This window comes from Corylus avellana, chromosome ca7, assembly GCF_901000735.1.
Source record: "Corylus avellana chromosome ca7, CavTom2PMs-1.0".
In the NCBI taxonomy this organism is placed as follows: Eukaryota; Viridiplantae; Streptophyta; class Magnoliopsida; order Fagales; family Betulaceae; genus Corylus; species Corylus avellana.
The window spans coordinates 8,021,884-8,044,529 of record NC_081547.1 but is presented as its reverse complement, the minus strand read 5'-3'; the positions used below and the strand labels follow the sequence as shown (position 1 = coordinate 8,044,529).

Here is a 22,646-nt window from a genome sequence, read left to right as displayed (position 1 = left end):
CTTGTATAATTAATTCAAATCTCAAAATCCTATTTCCAAAGCTAATCCTCACTAATAAGTGTTAAAGGCCAGTTTTGCTAGTCTATGCATTGCTTTATTGGCGGTTCACTTGACGTGGCACACCCTTCATGATTGACAACTAGTAAGGAGATGTTTCACATCATTCACCACTTGTCCTTCTCTATCCCAACAACTTTTATCTTTACATAGTGCTTGAACTATCTCCATGGCGTCTCCCTTTATTATGATATTGGGTAAACCTAGGGAGCTACCTAATTCAGCCACTTTTCATGCAGCTATAACCTCTGCAATGGCTGGGTCGGTGATGTAGGGTTTTGATGCACACAACGTTGCTACTACTCGCCCTTCATGATCTTGCCCAATGATTCCCATGCCCATCTTTTGTCCACCATTTCTAATGGTAGCATCCCAGTTTAGTTTAATACATTTGAGTGGTGGTCGCTTCCAAACCATCTCCACTAGGACTCCTATTGTCGTGTTGCTACCTCGCCTACCTTGCTCCACCTTGCAGAACGCATCTAGCTAGTCTTTCGCATATTTGATTAAAGTTGAGGGTGGTAGGAAATAACCTCCAAAAATAATCGTATTCCTCCGAAGCCATATCTGCCTTGCGACAATAGCCACCATTTGCATCTCTTCTTCCCCCAATCTTCCCATAAGCTTGTCAAAGAGATTTAGGGATCCGTCATCATCACTAGGATACTTGTGGATCTTCTTATTATACTTCATCCAGACATCTCTAGTAGAAGAACAACTCCAAAGGATGTGGCCCAAGGTCTCTGTTTCCGAGCCACATATTGGGCATAGAGGATTGGGAGCAATGCCTCTTTTAAAGAAATTCTCCTTTGTGGGCAGAATATTGTTGTAGGTCTTCTATATAAACATCTTCACCACTCTCGGCCCTTGAATGTGCGAGACATCTTTCCACAGGTTGGTAATGAGTTTAGCATTTGAGCACTGGCCTTTCTCTATCACTACTTTATCATTGGCAAGATTATTGGCACTCCAAACAGAGAACATCCCATTATTTGTACCATCCTAGACAAGTTTGTCTCTTTGCCTTCTAGGACAAATTGCCATGCTACAGATTTTACCCGCCTCTTCCACAATGGATACCTCATTTATCAATGAGATATTCCACTAATTTGTCTCTTCATCAATGAGGAAACTAACTCTAGCTTCTTGGTCTACGATCCTTACAGGAGACTGAATTGAATAAGAAGTTGGCAATGGGATCCATCGATCCTCCTATATTTTAATAGAGCGCCCATCACCTACCTTCCAAATCAAGCCTTCTTTTAAGAGCTTTTTTGCATTCCATATACTCCTCCACACATAATATAGCTTGCTCCCTAAGTTGGAATCCAAAAATGTTCCATCCGAGTAGTATTTCTCCTTACAAATTATTGCCACCACTGTATCAGGATTCTTTGTCAATTGCCAAGTAAGGGCATATTGAAACATTCCAAATCTCTGTAACCTAAACCACCCATTTCTTTTGCCATTCCCATTTTTCCCCCAACTCATCTATGCAATTTTTGAGTCATTTTCCTTATGCTCACACCAAAACTTTGACATCATTAAATTAATGTTCTTACACAAAGCCTTAGGCAGTTGAAAAACACTCATGGTATAAGTGTTAGAATGTCCGCATTGCTAGTATTTGGGAGCTCCTCTCCCTTTGCTCTCCATATAAGGAATCTCTCCCTTTGTGTTCCTTACAATAAGAAGTGAGTTTGTCCCACATTGCTCAAATATAAGAGCTCATCCCCTTCTAGCTTCTATTTAATGAAGCTCTTATGTACAATCATATTCACTCAATAAAACAAGATGTAGCCAATAGGGCTTTAGTGTGTGGATGTAAGTCTTAAACCGAATCACCTTAAGTCTTGTGTCTCTTGTCTATTTCTCTCTTGCTCATTTATATTTTCGCATTATGATTTCTTTCATGGTATCAGAGCTAATAGACTAACGCTAATTATTAGATTCTGGTTTAGTCCTTTTGTTTTTATTTGTTGTAATTTATTTTATTTCTCTGTAATTTATTTTTCTTTGTTTTGGATTGTTTTTACAATCACAAAACTTTTGTTTTGCGAGTTTATTTTTTGTCCATTTCCATGTAATTTCTCTATTTTGGATTGTTTTACAATCACAAAACTCTTATTTTGCAAGTTTCTTTTCTGTCCATTTCCCTGTAATTTCTCTGTTTTGGATTGTTTTACAGTTACAAAACTTTCATTTTGCTTCTCATTTCCGGTCAGATCTGGAAACATAATTTCGGATTTTGTCCATGCCTTCATCGCAGCTTAATCTGGAAAAGTAATTCTGTGGTTCTTACCATTGATTCTCTTTCAGACATTTTTACAAACACCTTCTCTTCTATTTCTCCACCTTTATCTTGAAACACTTACTCTGACCACTCTATTACACTCAACACCATTTAGCCAAGTTTATTTCCTCTTCAACCAAAGAGTTTCCCATAATCCTCTTTTCACAAAAAAAAAAAAAAAAAAAAAACGAAAAGAAAAAAAAGAGAGATTTTCTAAGACAAACAAAAAAAAAAAAAGAGATTTTCCCAAACACTTCTCCACAATCAACTGCACTGCCCAGAGTTCTTTCACTCTCTTTTAATTTTCTCCTTTCTTACATTATTTTATTCTACGTTTTCTCTGCACCCAACACACACAACATATCTTCTCCTTACAATAAACTCTCTCTCATCCTAAAACATTTTCTTACTCTTTAAGGCATTTCTTCAAACAACTCACCTTCATTTCTTTTTCTCCACCCATACAGATCGCCCACTTGCTCTCCTATATTCCTTTTTCTTTTCTGCTCTGAGAGGTCTCTCTTCCCAGCCCGAAGACTTCTCTTTGCCCCCACTGAAAATTATTTGCCTTCACTCTTCACTCTTTTCATATTTCCATCGAAAATTATTCCTTGGTTTCTGAGTTTCTTGCTGGTCGTGCCTTTGTCACTTTGTCCCACACTTGCGCATGCTGCCATGCTGAGAAAAGAAAGGGGAGCCTTTGTTCCACGCTGCTTATGTTTTGAAAAAAAAGAAGAAGAAAAAAAGAAGGGAGAAGCCATGTCTAGATCCTTCTCCTTCGGTTGTCCATCAACTTTTCCTCCGACCATCCTTGGCCAATCGCAGGCATCCTTCCTAGTCGTCCACAGCCCCACTCCTACCAAGTCTGAACGGCCACAACCCTGCTCCTGCCAAGTCCGAACTCCCTTCGGCCCTGCTCTTGCCAGCTCTTCCATGGAGCTCCGCCACCTCTGCGACGCCCAGATTCAAAAAGCACCGCGCTGTCCAACACCATCCCATCTAGCCGGTTCAGTGACTGAAGCCACCCAGAGCTGCTGCAGGCTTCATCTTACGAGTTTGTTTTGTGATTCTTTGAGAAGACAAAGAATGTTTGGTTAGAGATTTTATTTACCCTTATTCTAGTATTCATATGTTCTTATTCTTGTTCAGGAATATGATATTCTGGTTTAAGTTCCGGTTCTGTTTGGTTATGGGGATTAAGGTTATCCTTATCACAATCTTTGTAATCCGAGAATATGATTTTTTTTTTTCAAATAAAAAATAATAAAAAATCAAAAGAGGCCAAAGTTGCTCACAAAAGAGGCCAAGATGCCACCAAAAGAGGCCCAAGTTGCCCACAAAAGAGGCCCAAGTTGCACATATTATTTTGGCCATTTGATTGACCTAGTTTATTTTTCTTAGTCCTTTGTTGGCCCATTACGTGTATTTGACATTTATGGTATTGTTTCGAACCTATACATATTTGAGCCCACAGTTGGCTTGTTGGCCCATAATTGGCCCCATGTATTTTGGCCTTTGTGGTATTGTTTAAAACTCAGGTCCGACCTTTGTGGTATTGTTTGAAGCCCATGCCTATTTCAGCCCATTGTTGGCTTTTATATTTGATCATTGGCCCATTATTTGTAATTTTGCATTTGTGGTATTGCCCATGCCCATTTTAGCCTATAGTTGGCTTTCGTGTTAGGCCCATAGTTGGCCAATTTCGGCCAAAAGTTGCCAATGTTCAAAAGTTGCCAATGCTTTCAATTCCGGCGCCATCAATCACCTCCTTCAGTGCTGAGATCAAGAAGCAAACTCATGCTTTCACAAGTTCCCACCTTGAGTTTGATGGGGAATTTTAGAATAGCAATGTGGGCTTGTCCCACATTGCTAATAGTTGGGAGCTCCTCTCCCTTTACTCTCTATATAAGGAATCTCTCACATTGCTTTCCTTACAATAAGAAGTGAGTTTGTCCCACATTACTCAAATATAAGAGCTCTTTTCATTCTAGTTTCTATATAATGAAGCTCTTATGTACAATCATATTCACTCAATAAAACAAGATGTAACCAATAGGGCTTTAGTGTGTGAATATAGGTCTTAAATCAAACCACCTTAAGTCTTGTGTCTCTTTTCTGTTTCTCTCTTTTGCATTTATATTTCACCATCATGATTTCTTTCAATAAGTTGGTATGACTTGGATCACTACCTTTAAGAGCACTTCCCTTCTTGCTTATGACAAAAACTTATCCTTCCACCCATTAATTTTATCGTAGATCTTCCCCTTAATGCACGTGAAGGAGCTTACTCGCGATTTGCCAACCCCAAGTACTAACGTTGTTTGGAACTCACTCCTGCAACAGAGAGGATGTGTGCCTTGGCCTGCGGTTTAGTATTCGATCTGGCACTCTAATTAATAAAATTGAAAACTTATAAGAAATCCTATTTAGAATTTAGGAACTAAATTGGATTTCTTTCTTTTATTTTTAACAAAAACAAAATGGTTGCGGGACAAAATGGGCCGATTTAAGGCCAAGTCAGTTAAATGAGTAATGTTATAAGGAGGGTAAGTCCTCTTAATTGTGACATTACTAACGTGCCTTTTAACATTTATAAATAAATCAAAATTTAATAATGATAATTTTAAATTTAATGATAATTTTAAAATTAGCGGTACTAATGCTAGGTACTAATTTTTTATCCTCTTAAAATTTTTCTAAAACTGATGTGGCTTTTAAAATCATTTGTGGATTAAAATTCAAATATAATTTATCTAAAATTTAATGGTGATTTTGAAAGCCATATTAACTTTAGCTTTAAGAAGATTTTAAAAGAATAAAAAGATACTAATTAACATTCTTTCCGTTTGAAATCAATCCAAAAAGAAATTGATTCTTCCTTATAAAATTACCCATTCACTGACTCGCTGCCTTCTAGAAAAATACACAAAATAGCCCGCCTTTACAAAACCCAACAAGAAATTCAAACACACAGCGAGAGCGTTTGAGAGAGGGAGATGCCAAGGAACGAAGGGAGAGCCAAGTCTGGAAGGAAGGCACTGAAGGACTTATCAAACAACAACCATGGTGGAAGGTTCTCCAAATCGCTCAATTCGAAGAAGAAATTATCGGAGACGACGAACAAGGATGTGTCTAGGGCGGGTGAAGAAGACGACGCGCTCGACCGCCTCATGCTCGTCCAGTCCGATCTCTCCTCTCTAGTCCACCAGGTAAAGCTCTAAGCGAAAGAGAGAGATCCCTAAGGATCTGTTTGGTTCTCGGGAATCGTAAGTGTAAAATGAAAGGGAAAAAGGACTTTAAAATGTGTGCTTTATATGTTTACAATCTCAAGTAATGACAAAGTTAGAGTTCATTTTAAATTATAGAAAACACTGCTATACGTACTTGGATCTTATAGTCTGACGAATCTTGTGATTTGGTTTTGTTTCTTGATTTGTTGAACTGTCTTCTTTGAACGTTGTTTTGGTAGGTAGGAAAAAGAGAGGGTTTGTTTGAGAATGTATAAGGAAATGTTTAATGGAGGGAGTTATTGGAGGCGAGATTTTTATTATCCAAGTGTTTTTGATGGAATATATTGGCTATTTTATACTTCGTCATTCTACGCTTTCCATGTTGTTCCTCTTTCATATGCTTTCCATGTTGTTCTGCAAATGCTTTTGAGTTATGTATCCTTTCGTGATGTGAATATGTACTAGACTGAGAACTTTTACTTGGTTCGTTTCACTCATCTGTATAACTGAATCCCGAGTTGCTTGACGTTTCTTCAGAGAGGATGTTAAAGTGGTTAAAATGTGTAGATTTTTGAAATTGGGGTACTGGGATCTCCATTTTTTTTTTTCAATCTATGTTTGATTGACTGGGAAAATGTCCGTGTTCTCATATCATCTAATAATATTTGTAAGCAATACGATTGAGCTTGTGATTCAATGCAACTTCAGTTTTGCTTCTTTTTTTTTTTTTTTTTTTTTGCCGGGGGGGGGAGGGCGTTGTCGAGAATTTTGGAATGAATGGTAACATTTCCTGTTGTAGATTCCCATTTTTCACTTTCATCTTTGCTCAAACATAGTTAATGTGGCACTGAGAACCATAGCATTACGGAATAAGATGAAATAAACCAAGAAGGTAGTATATATGATGATAATATGGATTTTAAATTGGTCATTCATTGAAGTTCTTCATGTGTAATTTTGAGCCCTCTTGTTGCCGTCTAGCAACATTTTCTTCATTTTAGCAGAAAATTGTAATTAGAGCTAGGACACCTATTGGACACAGACGTGCACGTTATGTATTTGAATTGAATTTATAGTTCAGAAAATATTGTATTTGACTCTTTTAGAAGCATATTTTTGTAATCACTAGGTATTTAGTAACAGAAACATTCAGTGATAGAGCTAGAAAAAAATTTCAGGGGGCCAAGGCTATATATTGATCACAAATGCTAGTTGACTATTGGTAATAATATGGTCACAAGGTGACACACGTTACATGCTAATCCATCCCAATATATGTGCCACATAAATTTGAAACCTATGAATATGAGTAGCGATTGACCATTACTTTGTATTGATATAATAGTTTTAGCTTCATGAGTTGATAATCCATTTTTAATGAAATAATGTAAATTATAATAGAATATATAGAAATGACACCATTAGTTTGAGAAGAACATATATAGCAACACACATAATTTGAAATGTAGGATTGTTATGTAAAGAAATTTCATCATTGAATTGTGAAAAGCTGTTACAAAAAGACATGGGCGCCATAGCACCCGTAGCGCCCTCTCCTTTTGCCATTTATGACATCACCATCTGGCAATGCCCAAGATGACCTCAAAAATTTGGAATGCTGTGTGAATATGTTTGCGATGGTTCAGGTCAAACAGTCATATCCTAGTACCTAGAAGATCTGGTTAATGTGTTAACTGCCTTTTCTTACGTTGTTGAGGATAAGATATATGTGAGTGGAGCCTTTTGAATCTATATATGATAATTGAGTGGTGTTTGAAATCACTGCCTGTTGAAAGTCTGTCCCAGCTTTAAATTTCATTGATTTCATAATATATATCAGTGAGGCAGCAGATATATATGCTTTATACTGCTTTACTGTGGTGAACCACTTATCATTAAACTTGTTTTTGCTCAAACACTATTACCTGTTATTTGACAGTGAATGAACATGCTTGTTATGTTGTTCTCATTGCTCCTCTTAAATGGAGTTCTTTGATGAGAGATGCTAGATTATGTATGAATTAATGTATGCAATGGCAGATTGATGAACTCGTTGTGCAAGCATTTAAACTGAAGGCAACAAGCAAACACGGGAGAACAGAAATTGAATCTTTCACGCATTTCTTGTCTGAAATGCTTTCTTCTTTAAAGGTTAATCCTTCTGTCATTTCTGTCACCATATCCCACTTCCGTACTTTTTTTTTTCTTCCTGATATGGACTACCATCTTCTCTAAATGCAGCCATGGTTCCCCAGATTTCAGAAGGTGCTCTCCAGTCCTATGGAATCTGAGAATCAGCTGAGACAGACTGGTGCTAGTAAAATAGTGTCTTCAGCTAATGAAGTTGAAAGCAATGCTCCTGACAGTCCGGAGCAAAGCAAGTTGGATTCTTTAATCTCTCCTTCTCCCCTTGTGTCATGGCGTGCTGACTGCACTATTGAGAGAGGTAGACAGATGTTTCTGCTTACACCTCTGCCTATATCAAAAGCTCTATCATCCAAACATCAGGGCCCATCTAAATCAGTATTTGAAAGGATTACGTTCAATACTATTACTGGGCCACCATCTAATTTTACTATTTCAGGAGATATAAATGATAATTTGCTTGAAGGTGTGCATATAAGGCCAACTCCTAGTAAGCCATCTGATTCTGCCGTCACTGAAAAGGGAAACACCCTACAGTCTGAATTTGTGTCTTCACCCATGTTGTCTAAACGAAACTGTTCCATGCTTGTTATGACTCCATGCATGAAAATGTCACCTCCAAAATCTTGTGTATTGCTTGAACCTATATCCGAGTCCTCTCATCAAGGCAATCACAGGGTCCATAAGTCCACCCCATTTCCTTTTGGAATTCATTGCAGTAGTTCACAACTTTCCGAATCCTCTGCCAATGATGATTCTGAGGGTCTTGCTTTCAAGTATCCAGAGCTCTTAGGGATTCAACAGGCTTATAAACCAGGAGTTGGAAAGAAAAAGGCAGAAACATCACCAGATTGGTTTGTTTCACCTCCTAAGACTTGTGTTTTACTCAACCCACCTGATGAGAAGTCATTGAAGAATGCAGCCGATGACTGCCAGATCCCTGCAACATCTCATGTTTTCAATCAGCAAATGAACTCGATTTTATCAAAGGAGGACACTGTTCAATGTGGCTTTCTGCAAACCAACAAATCTTGTAATCAAGGTATTGTTTATTTGTTTGTGATTTGTTTTTTCCTGTTCTTTTGGTCAACTGAGTTAGCATGTTGAACATGATATACAAAGTAAAAGTCTCTTTCTCCACAGAACCTCGTGGTGGTAATTTAGCATTCATGGACAGCACTCCAATATGGAAGGAACCTGAAAGCACAATCTGCAGAGGCAAAGTTCCGGGTGAGAATACTCTAAAGAAAGAGTTGTGGACAAAGTTTGACGCAGCATCTTCCCATGGGCTTCGTTTTAATGTCTCTGTGCCCCAAAATACTGCTCAGAGAGGATTTCTTGAGTTGCTGGATGAGGCCTCTTGTGATGAGGGAAGTTAACTGCATGTGGGTTCGAGTTGGCAAAACATGTAGAATTTTTGAATCGTAAATGGTGGATCATGTTGTATGTCAAAGTATTTAGGGCTCAGTAATTCTGGCTTCTTGATGTAATGGATGTGTTGCTTCTCACACAAATTTGATATGTTATAGTAAAAAGGAATGAATTACATAAAATACTTAAACATCCAAAACAGGGTGCTATGAAGGAAACTATATTTGATTTGTTGGTGTCCGGCCAAGTCACCAGCCAAACATGCTTGCTCCAAATCAATTCTTCAACATTGTCAACATTGTCTTCCTCGTGATGCTCTTGCATTGACAACAAGTAGCTATTGAACAAAAATGACATTTCAGTTCTGTGACAATTAAAAACTCTTCAAGGGTTGGATGAGTAGTGCAACAATATTGAGAAATAAAAATATGGTATATAATTTTACTTGTAATAAAAGAGTAGTGCTATAGACCATTTTTTAATGTTATTCTTCTTTTATCTTCTTGTATTGAATCTTTGCAATAGAAAATTTTCACATATGCGTGATTAGTATTAGTCACCTTTAATTTTTATTTATACCTTGGTGGGGCTGAGTCAGGTTATGGCTCAGTCGGACTTAAGGAAGCGCATGCGGTTCTCACCGTTTAGGTCCTTCATATGCGGCTCCCAGCAGGTAAGTGTTACTATAGTCATGTCCAGGTAGAATAGCTACAATTGGTCTCCCGGCCTAGAGTTTTTACCCAAAAAAAAAAAAGCAAAAAAAAGAAAAGCTATTTGAGATGCCCGATCTCCAATTAAAAAGAAAGAATTATTGTCTACATATCTTCCTTAGAGGCTGGGCTTTTGTTTCATATATTCCAAATAGGTACAGAAAGCCTGTTACAACCGGACCCAATTATTATACCCACCGCTAGGTCCTCTACAACCGTATTCCTTTTCGGTCGCTTTTCTGCTTCTAGACTCTGAGGGCGCGTTCACTTCAAACTCCCTAAACCCTCTCTCTCTCTCTCTCTCTCTCTCTCTCCTAAAACCCAAAGTTTTTTGTTTGTCTTGGAATGGCAGCACCGGGGCAGTTGATTCAGCTCATTGAGTCGTTCGTCAGCTTGTCTCGCTCTCCGAGTCAGCAGGTTCACTCTCTGCCTCCTTCTGCTCCAAATTATCGACTTCCATTGTTAATTATCTTTCACTATTAAGTTCTCTAATGCCTTGTTAGTTGCCGAGAAAAATTAATGCAAATATAATGGAAAGTTTCGAATTCGAACTAATTTACATGGTTATATGTGTTAAATCAATCATAAATCTGTTAGGAAACCTCTAATTATTATTGTTATTATTAAATAAGTAGTCTTTCCTTACTAGGTTGGGATTCCTCTTCCTACCTAGGATTAGGGTTATTTTCTACTCTATAAAAGCAATGTAAGTGCCTTTAGGCTGTTCATCGAATAACAATTTCACTCAATTGGTATAAGCAATCGTTGGAGGACAGATGTTTCCGTTATATTGTTATTGGGGAAAAACCTATGACAGGTGTGTGATTATTTTGCTATACGTGACACCATATTTTTCGAATAAGATCATATTTTCTCAAATGAAAGACTTGGGTGCCTCGAGTACCTTGCTTGAAAGCACAAAACTTTACAGAATGTTAAAAAATATGGATTCGGTTATTTGGCCGTCTTGAGTTGAAAGAGGTTAGGCTGCTCACAGCTTGAGAGAGAGAGAGAGAGAAAGAGAGAGGGACGGAAGCCTATATGTGTGTTTGTGTGATTCTAGATTGTTTTATGTTAAAGTTAGATATATGATATCTACATGGGCACCATACATGTTGATGCCACCAATAATTTGGTTTGTAAGCTTTATACGTATGGTATAAGTTGGAAAAAAAGAAGCGATGTGATCAGGCTAAAGTTGCTAAACATTTTCTCTTGTTGGTTTTTCTGAATTAGGCTGGGAAAGTTTTAATTTCACTGTGTTTAGTGTTGCTCAACACCAACTACTATTGCAATCTTTCATGATAGCTTCTTTGTTCAAAATGGACGGTTTCTGTTGATTAGTCAATTTATTGTTATCGAACTTCTATATCGGGCAAAGTTTATGTTTTGCTTTGCTGTAAGATAGGTTAAATTTATTCAGTGTATGTGCACTGCAGGCTGCTAGCTTGGACACAATTGCTTCTCTTGTGAAGAATGATGTATTAACTATGAAAGGACTGGTATGCTTCACTTGTATCATTAATTTTATTTAGTACTATAAATCCAATGCTAGTTGTTTATTTTTCTGTTTCTATTGTTCATCAATTTACGATTTTGGTTTATATTTAGGTCAGAGAGATGGAGATGTATTTGACTGCTACAGATAACGTTATTCGTGCAAGAGGTACCTTTAATTTATGTTAACATACGTTGGATTGAATGTTTTTTTTTTCGATAAAAAGGAAATTCATTAAAAGTGCATGGGGCACTATAGAAACTATACAAGATAAACACCTAGTAATCAAGAGTGAGAAAAAAGAGAGAAAAAAATCAGCATAGCTAGAGACATGGAGAAAGGCAATAGAAGAGATCCATTGAAATAGGGATTTAAAAAAACAATTCTGTAGATCCAAGCTCGTTCTCTCTTGATCATTGAAGCTTCGAGCATTCCTTTCTCTCCAAATGCACCACATTAAAAAGGAAGGAATTGCGTTCCCAACAATATTGATATCATTCCGGCTGACCCTTCTATTCCAACACATCAAAAGATCTACCACCAGTCGAAACATAACCCACTCTAGCTCAAACATCTGAAATACCATGATCCACAACTCTCTCATGACATCACAATGAAGAAGAAGATGATATGTGGTTTCCCCGCTCTTTTAACCCATACAACAACAATCTATCATTATGATGTGTTGCTTGCGGAGATTATCCAAAGTGAGAATATTTCGAAGGGAAGTTGTCAAAGTAAAGAAAGCCAACCTCAAAGGTGCCTTGGTCCTCCAAATGTTCATCCAAGGGTAAGGGGAGTTAACGTTAGGAAGAAGAACCTTGTAAAAGGATTTGACCTTAAAAGGTCGTCTTTTTTAGGGTGTCCAACAAAGCCTATCATTGCCCTCCTGACCCCCACCTCCCAATCATGCACCAACCTGATGAAGTTAATGTCCCAATTAGCCGTATCATTGCTAACACTCCTAAGGTTAGCCATCATTGTGTCCGTATTCCTTGTAAGGCAAAATAATTCTGGAAAGATTACTGAGGATCTACACGCCATAAATCATGCTAGAACCTGGTACGGGAGCCATCACCCACCTCCACACTAGTAAAACCAGAGAAAACACCTCTCCTCCACACTAATGTGTTTCCAAAGACTCACCCCTTAAGCTTCAGTGACCCCCTTAGTACACTATCCACCTGCTAAACTCCCATACTTATCCACAATTTGACGCCAACAAGCCTCTCTCTCTCTAGCAAACTTCTATAACCACTTACCCAATCGAGCCTGATTGAAAGTGGTCAAGCTCCTGATCCCCAGCCCTCCAAGCTGAATGTGTATTTTAATAAAACCAGCTACTTACTTATCAAAAAAAAAATAAATCACTTTAAAGCTTGATGGTCTGTGATGGTTGGTTTTAGATATTTGCATGGAAGATTTCTTCTTCTTCCTTTTTTTTTTTTTTTTCCCTCTGTTTGGTTGGCTGCTGGGGGGTTGTGGGCATTGTAATTTAACCATATAATTCATATTGTTGATAAGTTTTTATTTTCCTTAAAGGAAGTGAAACCAGTGCCTGACAGTTTAATCCTTTACAGGTATCCTTCTCCTTGGGGAAGTGCTTTTGTCTCTTCCATCAAAGCCACTAGACAATACTACTATACATAGCTTGATGGAGTTCTTCACCGACAGATTGGTGTGTAGGAAGTTTGTTCTGCAGCATCATTTACATAGAAAACATTTTGATTTCTAATTTCGGATTCTGATCTTCTTGTAGTTTCGTGCTTATGACTTCCACCTCTCCTTGTTTTTGTTTTTTTTGTTTTTTTTTAATTTTTTTTCCTTTTAATTTCATTTCTTCACTATTTTTCTGACCTTTTCTTTTCAATTTTTTCCCTTTTAAAATCTGCCTGGCATGTGTGATTTTATAATGTGCCTGGAGCCTTGGACAGATGTTGCTCCATTCGGGTGTTTTGTTGTATTTACATATTTACATATTTTACAGACTTACTTATTTCGGTCAATATTTTTCTCAGTTCTGTAGATAAAAACATACTATTACCTCTTATCAGGAGTCAATTACAATAATATGTGTAATTAATACCCTATGTTTCTTATTATTGAGATTGTTAAATAATTCTTAATGGAGTTCTGACATTTGTTTTTATATATAAGAAATGCTTTCTACATCTGTCATACTATGGGAACTGCTTTGTGCTCTGATCACTAGAAGTCTTGGTGTCATCTTTGGGATACAGGACCACTTTATTCATTCTCAAAGTTAGATGGTTCTCAGAAGTTTCATCGACACTTCTTGAGTTAGATAGTTCTGGGTTGTCTTTTTAATTTTTCTTCCTCTTGTTTAGATGGGTCTTCTATTTTGAAGCCTTTCTTTTAGTAAGTTGATGGCACAGGGGAAGGGCTCTTCCCAAGAGAGCAGGTTTGTGATTTTGATCCTGGTTTAGACGTTGCATCTGTTTTCATCATAGTTAACCCCAAGGGGTTGGCTCAAGTGGTGGAAGCCTTGGTCTTGAGGTATCATCCCTTCAGGGTCCAAGGTTCAACACCTCATGGGTGCAAACAATCCATTGGGGGCGTATCCTTGGTGAAAACCCAACGATTTAACCAGTTCCGTGTGAAGAAACTTCTGAAGGTGTGGTGTACGGGACCGGGGTTTACTCTGCAGAGGTGGGTCCGAAGGACCCCTGCCTTGGAGAGGTTCCCTGACATAAAAAAAAATCATAGTTAATCATGTAAATAGAATGTTATATGTGTAAAGAGAGCTTGAACTTGTTCGGTCGTTTTCATATTGCTCCCCTTTTAGCATGGCATTATTTGATTGCGTCGAGGTCTTCCAATCATGATGGAAGTTTCTTTACATTTATACTTTGGAATTTGGATAGCTGCCCTCTTAACATTTTTTTTCCATTTGTGGATAGAGTTGCATATACATATCCTTTTAAAATTTGGTTGTTCTTGGATCATTCTGTCTAAGGGAGTTCAAGTGGAGTCTCTTTTCCTGATTTCTTTCTTCTGTTCTTTTCTTTTTGGACACTTTGTGATAAGAGCTGTCAGTAGTACCTAATAGGCACTCATCTGAGACACAATGTAGGCCTTAACAGATCAGGATATGCCCTTAAAGAAACATAGTGCTGCATGACCAGCTTTGATCATGTTCAAGGTTATTCATTAAAAAAACAACCAAGTTCAAGCCCAAATGTCAGGCGTATCATTAGGTGTTTGTCCAGTTGAATGTTCATTTATATAATAATTAATATGTCTTCATGGGAATTTATGTTTGTTTAACTCTATTCACATAAACATCTACATGTGTATGTATATATATATGTTCTCTATTTGTAATTTTTTCCATAGGGGGGGCACCTTTCATGTTCATATGGTAGTATATAATGATTCAAGGGATAAAAAATCTGAAGACCAATTAAGTTTCTATGATGATTCCAGATTTTAGGAGATTTTCTTTCTCATATGGTACTTTTTTGGTCTTTTCTTATTTGGTTTGTTATTTCAGAGCTGTTTCTATTGGTTTAAGGCATAGGGTTTTGTCTTCAACTCATTCTGCCCTTAAGATTCTTATAGTTTAATTTTTATTTCTCTCTTAATATTTGAAATGTGAGGAATCTTTCCTCATGTGATAAACAAAGATTAATATTTGATGGTGTTTTCCCCCTTTGGATAGAGCTACAGACATTTTTCCAGACTAGGTTCGATATTTTGGTAGTTTAGAGTTGTTTCTTATCAGTTTGGAGGATAGGACCTTCCCTTCAGAATACCTCATCATCTTCTATGAATTTTGTACTGTATTGTGATATCGAAGTAAAATAGATGATACATATATATATATTTTTTTATATCAGGCAGATTGGAAAGCTTTACGTGGTGCACTTGTTGGTTGCTTGGCACTAATGAGGAGAAAAAGTACTGCTGGTATGGTGACTAGCTCTGATGCAAAAGCAGCTGCCCACTGTTTTTTACAGGACCTACAGGTGCAATCTTTAGGACAGCATGATAGGAAGGTAATTGTTTTTCTCTGTCTCAAGTAATTGTTAATGGTGACATCGAATTTCTTAAAATCTATAGCAGATATCTACCTATCCAATGCCTTAACGTCAATTTCGAAGTTTTTGACTTTACTATAATAATGTTATTGCAGCTGTGCTTTGAACTTCTGGAGTGCCTGTTGGAACGCTACCCCAGTGCAGTTGCTCCATTGGTATCATTTGCTGTCTCTTTTTTATATTCAACTTATGTTGTCCCTTTTTGTAGCATTGGTATTATTTTTGTACACGCTACTATAGAAATAGGTCTAATACTTTCTCCATTTAATTTTGGGAAATTTCCTAGGGGGTTTTCATGCAATTTCAATTAAATCCCTGATTTTTTAATTTTGATAATTAGGTCCCTAGATTTTCTTCCAGTTTTAAACAGGTCCCTCCGTCAACCTACCGTCTAAATAACTAATGATATGTCACGTTATACCAATCAATGAATATCACATGACTCTCATTTGTCATGTCATGTGCCAACTGTGCGTGCCACATGGCACAATTATCCTTCTTAATTAAATGAGCTAGAGGCAGAAGTCAAGGGCCTTTTCGTTGAGAGAGGTGGATAAAGACACTAAATTCTTTCACCGAGGGGCAAATTGCATCGAAGAAATAACTCCGTGGATTCTTTAGTTGTTAGTGGGCCTATTTCTTCTTATTCTACATAAATAAGGGAGCATATTGTACAATTCTACGATCGGCTGTATTCCGAACAGTTTAGTTGGTGACAAAATTGAATGGGCTTTCACTCCTTTTCATTGATGCATATGAGAGAAATTGGTTGGAAATAGATTTTGAGGAGAGCGAAGTGTGAGAGGTGATGAGAGATCTGAATGGTGATTAGGCCCCATACCCTAATAGATTCTCTATGGCTTTTTTCCAGAAGTGTTGGGAAGTTTTGAAAGAGGACATCGTGGAAGTTTTCAAAGAGTTTTATTGCTAAGAGAAGTTTCAGAAGAGCATTAAGCTACTTTTATATCCCATATCCCTAAGAGAGCCGATGTAGTGGATATTAAGGACTTCCATCCTATTAGTTTGGTAGGTGGTTTTTATAAAATTATTTCCAACGTTCTGGCAAGTCGATTGAAATCGGTATTGGGAAAGATTATTTTAAGTTCACAGAATGTGTTCGTCAGAGGTAGATAAATTTTGGATTTAGTTATGGTAGCTAATGAATGTTTGGACAGTAGGATTAGATCTGGAGAACTTGAAGTTTTGTGTAAATTGGATTTAGAGCATCTCCAACAGCCCATGTAAGTTAACTTTTTAGTTAAATTTAGCCATTATGTCAATTTTCCTTCCTCCAGCAGTACTTGTAAAATAGCATTTTTCTCTACAAGTTTTACAAGTTATTGTAGCAACTTGTAAGTAATATTTTATTATATTTTTCTCTTTCTTTCTATTTTTTAATCTTTTCTCTCTCCTTCTCTCTTTCTCTCTTTTTATGGGGAAGACAAAGAAATGATAAAAAACTAATAAAATAATATTTAATTAGAGTAGATAGTTAAAATAGATGTTCTTATTGGAGTGTGTAGTGAAAAACTAATAGCTAAAATGAAAAAAGTTGTATTTTGAGTAGTTAAAATGAAAACTCTTGCTGGAGATGCTCTTAGAGAAGGCTTATGATAATGTTATTTAGGAGTTTTTGTTATACCTATTGAAGAGATGTGGCTTTGGGGAGAAATGGAGAGCTTGGATAACGCATTGTATTTCTACGGTAAGGTTTTCCCTTCTTATTAATTGTTTTCCTTCTGGTTTCTTTTGCAGTTATCGTGGATTGAGACAGGGAGACCTGTCATCGCCGTTATTGTTTGTGGTTGTTATGGAGGCAGTGAGTAGAATGTTGTCTGTTATAGTGGATAAGAGATTTTTATCAGGATTTTCAATGGGGTTGAGGAATAATAAAGAGTTGATAATGTCTCATCTATTGTTTGCGGATAATAATATTTTTTTTTGTGAGACAAATTGTGAACAACTCCATCATTTGTGATGTGTATTTTTATGTTTTGAAGTGGTTTCGGGGTTGAAGATTAAGTTGGCTAAATTAGAGCTAGTTCTTGTGGGACATGTGGGTGATGTAAAAGGTTTGGCTCGTATTCTTGGTTGTATAGTAACATCTTTAACAATGCAGTTCCGAAAAGAAAATCTTCAATGGAATATATTTTTTACCAAGACCAATGCGTGATTGGGAGATGAATTTTGTCTCTTCTTTCTTTGAGTTGTTGTATTCTCTCAAAGTAAGGCAAGGGGGGAGAGGATAAACTTTGTTGGATCCCTTCCAAAAGGAGAATGTTCTAAGTGAGGTCTTATTATCAAGTGTTATCCATTTTTGCTAGTTCCCTTTTATTTGGAAGAGTATTTTAAGAGTTGAGGCTCCTTCGAAAGCAGAGTTCTTTGTCTGGACAGCAACATTAGGAAAAATATTAGACTTTGGATTGCTTGAGGAAGAGGAACGTCATAGTGGTGGATTGATGTTGTATGTGCAAGAAGAGTGGGGAGTCCTTTGATCACCTTTTTCTTTATTGTGAAGTTGTAAGAGAATTATGGAGTTCGCTTTTCCATTTGTTTGATGTTGATTGGGTTATGCTTAGAAGGGTGAGATAAAAGCTACCATATATGATTTGAGAGTTTCTTAGCAAGTCTACTTAAGACTGAGATAAAAGCTTTTGAGTAGAGGATGAAATTTTCTTGATCAATGAAGTTGGTTAGTTTCTTGAACATGAAAAGAACCCTTTATCTTGTTTTAGTAGTTGATTCTATAACTGTGTAATTGGTGTTAGTTTCCATAGTGAACGTCAAAGTTCTGCTATGCATCTACATTGAGCCTGCAGAGTTATAGTTTTTTTTGATAAGTAAAACAGACTTGTACAATTACAAGCCTGCAGAGTTATAGTTGTTAGTCACACATCTAGCTTGGCACTGGATTTTATATTAAGGCTGACTTCACATAAAGTCTATATGGGTTGTTGCTGGCACTGTGCAATTATTTGTTCCTCCTTGCTGCAACTTTGCTTCATGGCCTCTTCATGCAACTTGACCTTTATAATCTCTCTCTATAAACTATACACACACACAGACACACGCACAAAGTGCCACCAAACCGACTATTGGAATTATTAAAGTCGCCCTACTGGTGTCTCTTTTGTAAATGTTTCTCTTGAACGTACTTCATCCTTTTCATATTTTGATATTAATCTGGTTGTCATTTTGTTATTTAGGGTGATGAGCTTATTTATGGAATCTGTGAAGCTATTGATGCAGAAAAGGATCCTCAATGCTTAATGCTAACATTTCATATCGTTGAACTTCTGGTGCGGCTATTTCCAGATCCATCTGGTCCACTTGCAAGTTTTGTTGGGGATCTTTTCGAAATTCTGGGCTGTTACTTTCCCATTCATTTTACACATGTAAGCCAGACATATCGCCTTCAAGTTTGTTGCATCCTTTCTTATTTCTCTTGATATGATTATTTCCATTGGCCTTAGCTATTTTTTCAACAATTTCAAGCTGCAAGTGTTAATTTAAGAGTTGCACTGTCTTTCCGTGAAGAATATGTGTCTTGAATTTCTTGGAGCCCTCCCTTGAAAATGATAAGTGATGCATGTGAGCTTTATTTTTGGGTTAGTTGTCTAAACTTAGGATGTTTTCTTGTATGACCTGAAAGTCTAGGAGGTTTGATTGTTTTTAAGATTCCCTTCTGTACCTGATAAGCAATTAAATTCTAAATCACCTAGTTGAGCATGGCTATTGTGATTTGAAAGACAGTTAGAATCCTTGTTTAAGTTTTTATGTATGTAGTGGTCTACTTCTGATATGCATTTATTGAGAAAATTTCCTTCTGCCAGTTGAATCTTTAAATTGTTGCTTGATTGTAATTGATTAGTTGATCTATTTGACCTGTTCTTGACTTTAATGTTGTTCTGATCTGTAATCTATGGTTTTTTAAATAAACAAATGACCCACAGTTGCTTATACAATGCCAATTTAATTTAAGAACCTTAAAACTACCTTTTAGATGTGATTAATGATGTTATCATGTGAGATCTATCGCAGTGAAGGCTGTAATGTGATTTAACAATTATCTCTTCTGTAATCTATTTGCTTTATTTTGTTCTTGCTGGTCTATAGTGAATGCTGATCTTATGAGAGTCTTTCATAACTTACATGAGCATGAGATGCTCGAGTAGAGTTTCAATGCTACCTTTATTGTTCTCATCCCTAAGAAGATTGGACAGCTGACAGCTGGAAGTAAGGGACTTCAGATGTATCAGCCTGGCGAGGAGTGTTTATAAGATCTTTGCGAAAGTTCTTGCTAGTAGATTGAATCAAGTGTTGGGAGTGCTTATTTCAAACAGTGCATTTATTACGGGGAGACAAATTCTAGACTCAATTCTTATAGCCAATGAGTGCTTGGACAGCAGGCAGAGATCGGGAATTTCAGGTGTTTTGTGCAAACTAGACCTGAAAAGGCTTATGGCCATGTCAATTGGGATTCCTCTCCTACCTCTTGAGGCGTAGTGGGTTTGGTAGTAAATGGAGGAAATGGATTTCTCCTTGTATTTCTATGACTCGCTTTTCCATCTTGATCAACGGTAGCCTGCATGGTTTCTTCGGTAGTTCTTGGGGCATTCGCCAAGTGGACCCTCTCTTGCTCCTACTCTTTGTGATAGTCATGGACGCTCTCAGTAGGATACTCTCTAGAGCGATGGTTGGGTTTTTTTTTTTTAATCAGGATTTCGAGTAGACAACCTCAACATTACCCTTTTGGAAATATCTCATATTTTGTTTGCATATACACTTATTATGTGTAATACAATCAGTGATCAATTTCATAATTCGGGTCACATTCTTCTGTGTTTTGAGGCCATTTCAAGATTGAAGGTAAATCTCCAAAAAGCTGAGTCAGTCGCCGTAGGGGAGATTCTGCATAAAGAAGAGCTGGCCGGTATTCTCAGCTGTAGCATCTCTTCTCTTCCTCTGAAATACTTGGGTCTCCCTCTTGGTGTTCCTTTTAAATTAAAAGCCATTTGGGACAGGGTAGTTGAGATAATGGAAAAAAGGTTGGCTAGTTGGAAGAAGACTTACTTGTCTAAAGGAGGGCGTCTTACTCTCATTAAGAGTAGGTTATCTAGTCTACCTACATACTTTGTATCCCTCTTCCCCTTACCAGCATAACTAGGAGATGGGAGTGCCTTCAGAGAGATTTTCTTTGGGATGCTCTATGCAGGGAGTCCAAAATGCACCTGGTGAATTGGAAGACTATTTGCTCCCCAGTCCCTAGAGGGGGGTTGGGTATAAAAGATCTCATGCTGTTCAACAAAGCCCTCCTCGGTAAATGGCAATGGAAATTCGGGCAATAGGAAAATTATTTATGGAAACAGGGGATTGTTATGAAGTATGAGATCCAGATAGGGGGTTGGTGTTCAAAGGAAGCACGAGTACCTTATGGGGGAGGAACATTAGAAACGGTTGGGGATCTTTTTCCAATTTTGTATCCTACAAGGTTGGGGATGGTTCTCACATTTGCTTATGGCATCATGTGTGGTGCAGAGAAGAGGTTTTAAGTTCTTTTTTAGAATTTTATTCTATAGCCGGTAACAAAGAGTTATTTCTTGCTTTTATTTTACTTATCAAAAAAAAAAAAAAAAAAAACGTAGAGGCCTTAGTGTTAGACTACTCGGATCTCTCCAGTTCTCTTATCCATTGGAATCTGAGCTTCATTATAGCAACCCATGATTGGGAACTAGAATCTCTCGACTCCTTTCTAAATCTATTATACTTCTCGAAAACTCATCCAGAAGAAGTGGATAGTATGTTGTGGACTAGCAACCACTGTTTCGCGGTGAAGAGCTATTATAAAATGTTACAGTCAAGTGAGCATTGTTCTTTCTCCTGGAAAAGTATTTGGAAGGTAAAGACCCTTCCTCGCATTGCTTTTTTCTTATGGACAACAACAAATCCTCACGGTTGATAACCTTAGAAGGAGGTGTTTCTCTCTAGCTAACTGGTGTTGCCTATGCAAAAAAAAATGAGGAGACTATTAATCACCTTTTCATCCATTGCGGGTGTACTACTGATTTCTGGCACTTTGTTCTTAACTTATTCGGGGTTTCTTGGGTGGTGCCTAGTAACATCCCAAAGCTTCTTCATTACTGGAAATTTCAAGGGCAGGGACACCCCTAAGAGGCAATCTGGAAAGTCATTCATGCTTTCCTAATGTGAAGCATTTGGAGAAAAAGGAATCCGTGCCTCTTTGCGGAATGCGAGTCTAATGTGCTTTCTCAAAAATCCTCTTTTCTGAGACCTCTTTTGGATTGGTTTATTGTACATGTTCCTAATTTTTCCTTAATGGATCTGGTAGATTTGATTAATTTTTTAGATTGTAGAAGCCTATAGGGTGTTCAGCTCTCATGTATACCCTTCGTGTATGAGGGCTTTGCCCTTTTCTTTCAATAAAATAATTATTCATAAAAAAAAAAGAAGATCTATCAGTATTTTCTTATGCCTTTATGACTGGTCGAACAAGTGAAAACTAGAATTCATATGGTGGGGATTCTTAAAGATATTCAGAAAAATTAGAAACTAATGGTTTTCTCTTCTAATGCCCACACCAGAATGTAAAGAGCATTTAAGGACTTAAGCTGCCAACATTGAGGTGGGAGATGGGCATAAGATCTGGTTTTAGCACGACGTGTGGGCAGGAGATTTGACCTTGAAGGAAGCCTTCCCGGAGTTGTTTAGCATATCTTGCTCTAAGGAGGCCTCACTGAATGCAGTTTTCGAATGGCACCTATCAGTGGATTGTTAAATTCATCATAGCCATGCATGATTGGGAGATGGAGTTGGTTACCTCATTCCTAGACCTCTTGTACTCTATTGGACTGAGGTGAGGAGGCGAGGATAAGATTTGTTGAACCCCCTCCAAAATGCAGATATTTGAAGTTCGATCTTTTTAGGTGCTTAGTCCTCCCAGTGGCTATTCTTTCCCTTGGAAGAGAACTTGGAGAAGCAAGGCACCTTCAAGGGTGGCTTTCTTTGTTTGGACAATAGTGTTAGTGAGAAAATATTGATCCTGGATAATCTAAGAAAAAGGAAATTCATAGTAATGGATTAGTGTTGCATGTGTAAGAAGAATGAGGAATCCATTGATTATATGTTGTTCCATTGCGAAGTGGCTAGATACTTGTGCGCTCCGATTTTTCATCTTTTTGGGATTGAGTGGGTAATGCTCCAACAGGTGGTGGAGTTATTGGCGAGTTGGAGAGGTCGGTTTCATTGTCATCGCAATTTAGA

At 37.4% G+C, this 22,646-nt stretch overlaps 2 protein-coding genes across 3 annotated transcripts in view; both read left to right on the top strand.

Annotated features, from left to right (window-relative positions):
- The first annotated feature begins 5,256 nt into the window (after window positions 1–5,256).
- On the top strand, window positions 5,257–9,351 carry LOC132186422 (uncharacterized). Its single transcript, XM_059600392.1, has 4 exons — window positions 5,257–5,559; window positions 7,621–7,731; window positions 7,822–8,767; window positions 8,869–9,351. Exons 1-4 carry the CDS (start codon window positions 5,347–5,349, stop codon window positions 9,102–9,104), a joined length of 1,506 nt encoding a protein of 501 aa, XP_059456375.1. The 5' UTR covers window positions 5,257–5,346; the 3' UTR covers window positions 9,105–9,351.
- Window positions 9,352–10,027: 676 nt separating this feature from the next.
- Window positions 10,028–22,646, top strand: part of LOC132186417 (MMS19 nucleotide excision repair protein homolog) — a 24,402-nt gene continuing 11,783 nt past the window's right edge. The window contains exons 1-7 of one of the 2 annotated variants that reach the window (XM_059600387.1): window positions 10,028–10,223; window positions 11,246–11,308; window positions 11,418–11,472; window positions 12,885–12,982; window positions 15,165–15,323; window positions 15,461–15,520; window positions 18,572–18,760. In XM_059600387.1, coding sequence (XP_059456370.1) covers window positions 10,152–10,223; window positions 11,246–11,308; window positions 11,418–11,472; window positions 12,885–12,982; window positions 15,165–15,323; window positions 15,461–15,520; window positions 18,572–18,760 — 696 coding nt within the window. In that variant the 5' untranslated portion in view covers window positions 10,028–10,151. Of the gene's footprint in view, window positions 10,224–11,245; window positions 11,309–11,417; window positions 11,473–12,884; window positions 12,983–15,164; window positions 15,324–15,460; window positions 15,521–18,571; window positions 18,761–22,646 lie in introns of those variants that run through there. The other variant, XM_059600388.1, reaches the window with a different exon arrangement.

Excerpts from the sequence above, each read along its gene's own strand:
- LOC132186422 (XM_059600392.1), top strand. The coding sequence starts at position 5,347 with ATGCCAAGGAACGAAGGGAGAGCCAAGTCTGGAAGGAAGGCACTGAAG. Across the intron at positions 5,560-7,620 it reads TCTCCTCTCTAGTCCACCAG|ATTGATGAACTCGTTGTGCA; the intron begins GTAAAGCTCTAA and ends ATGCAATGGCAG. Across the intron at positions 7,732-7,821 it reads AAATGCTTTCTTCTTTAAAG|CCATGGTTCCCCAGATTTCA; the intron begins GTTAATCCTTCT and ends CTCTAAATGCAG.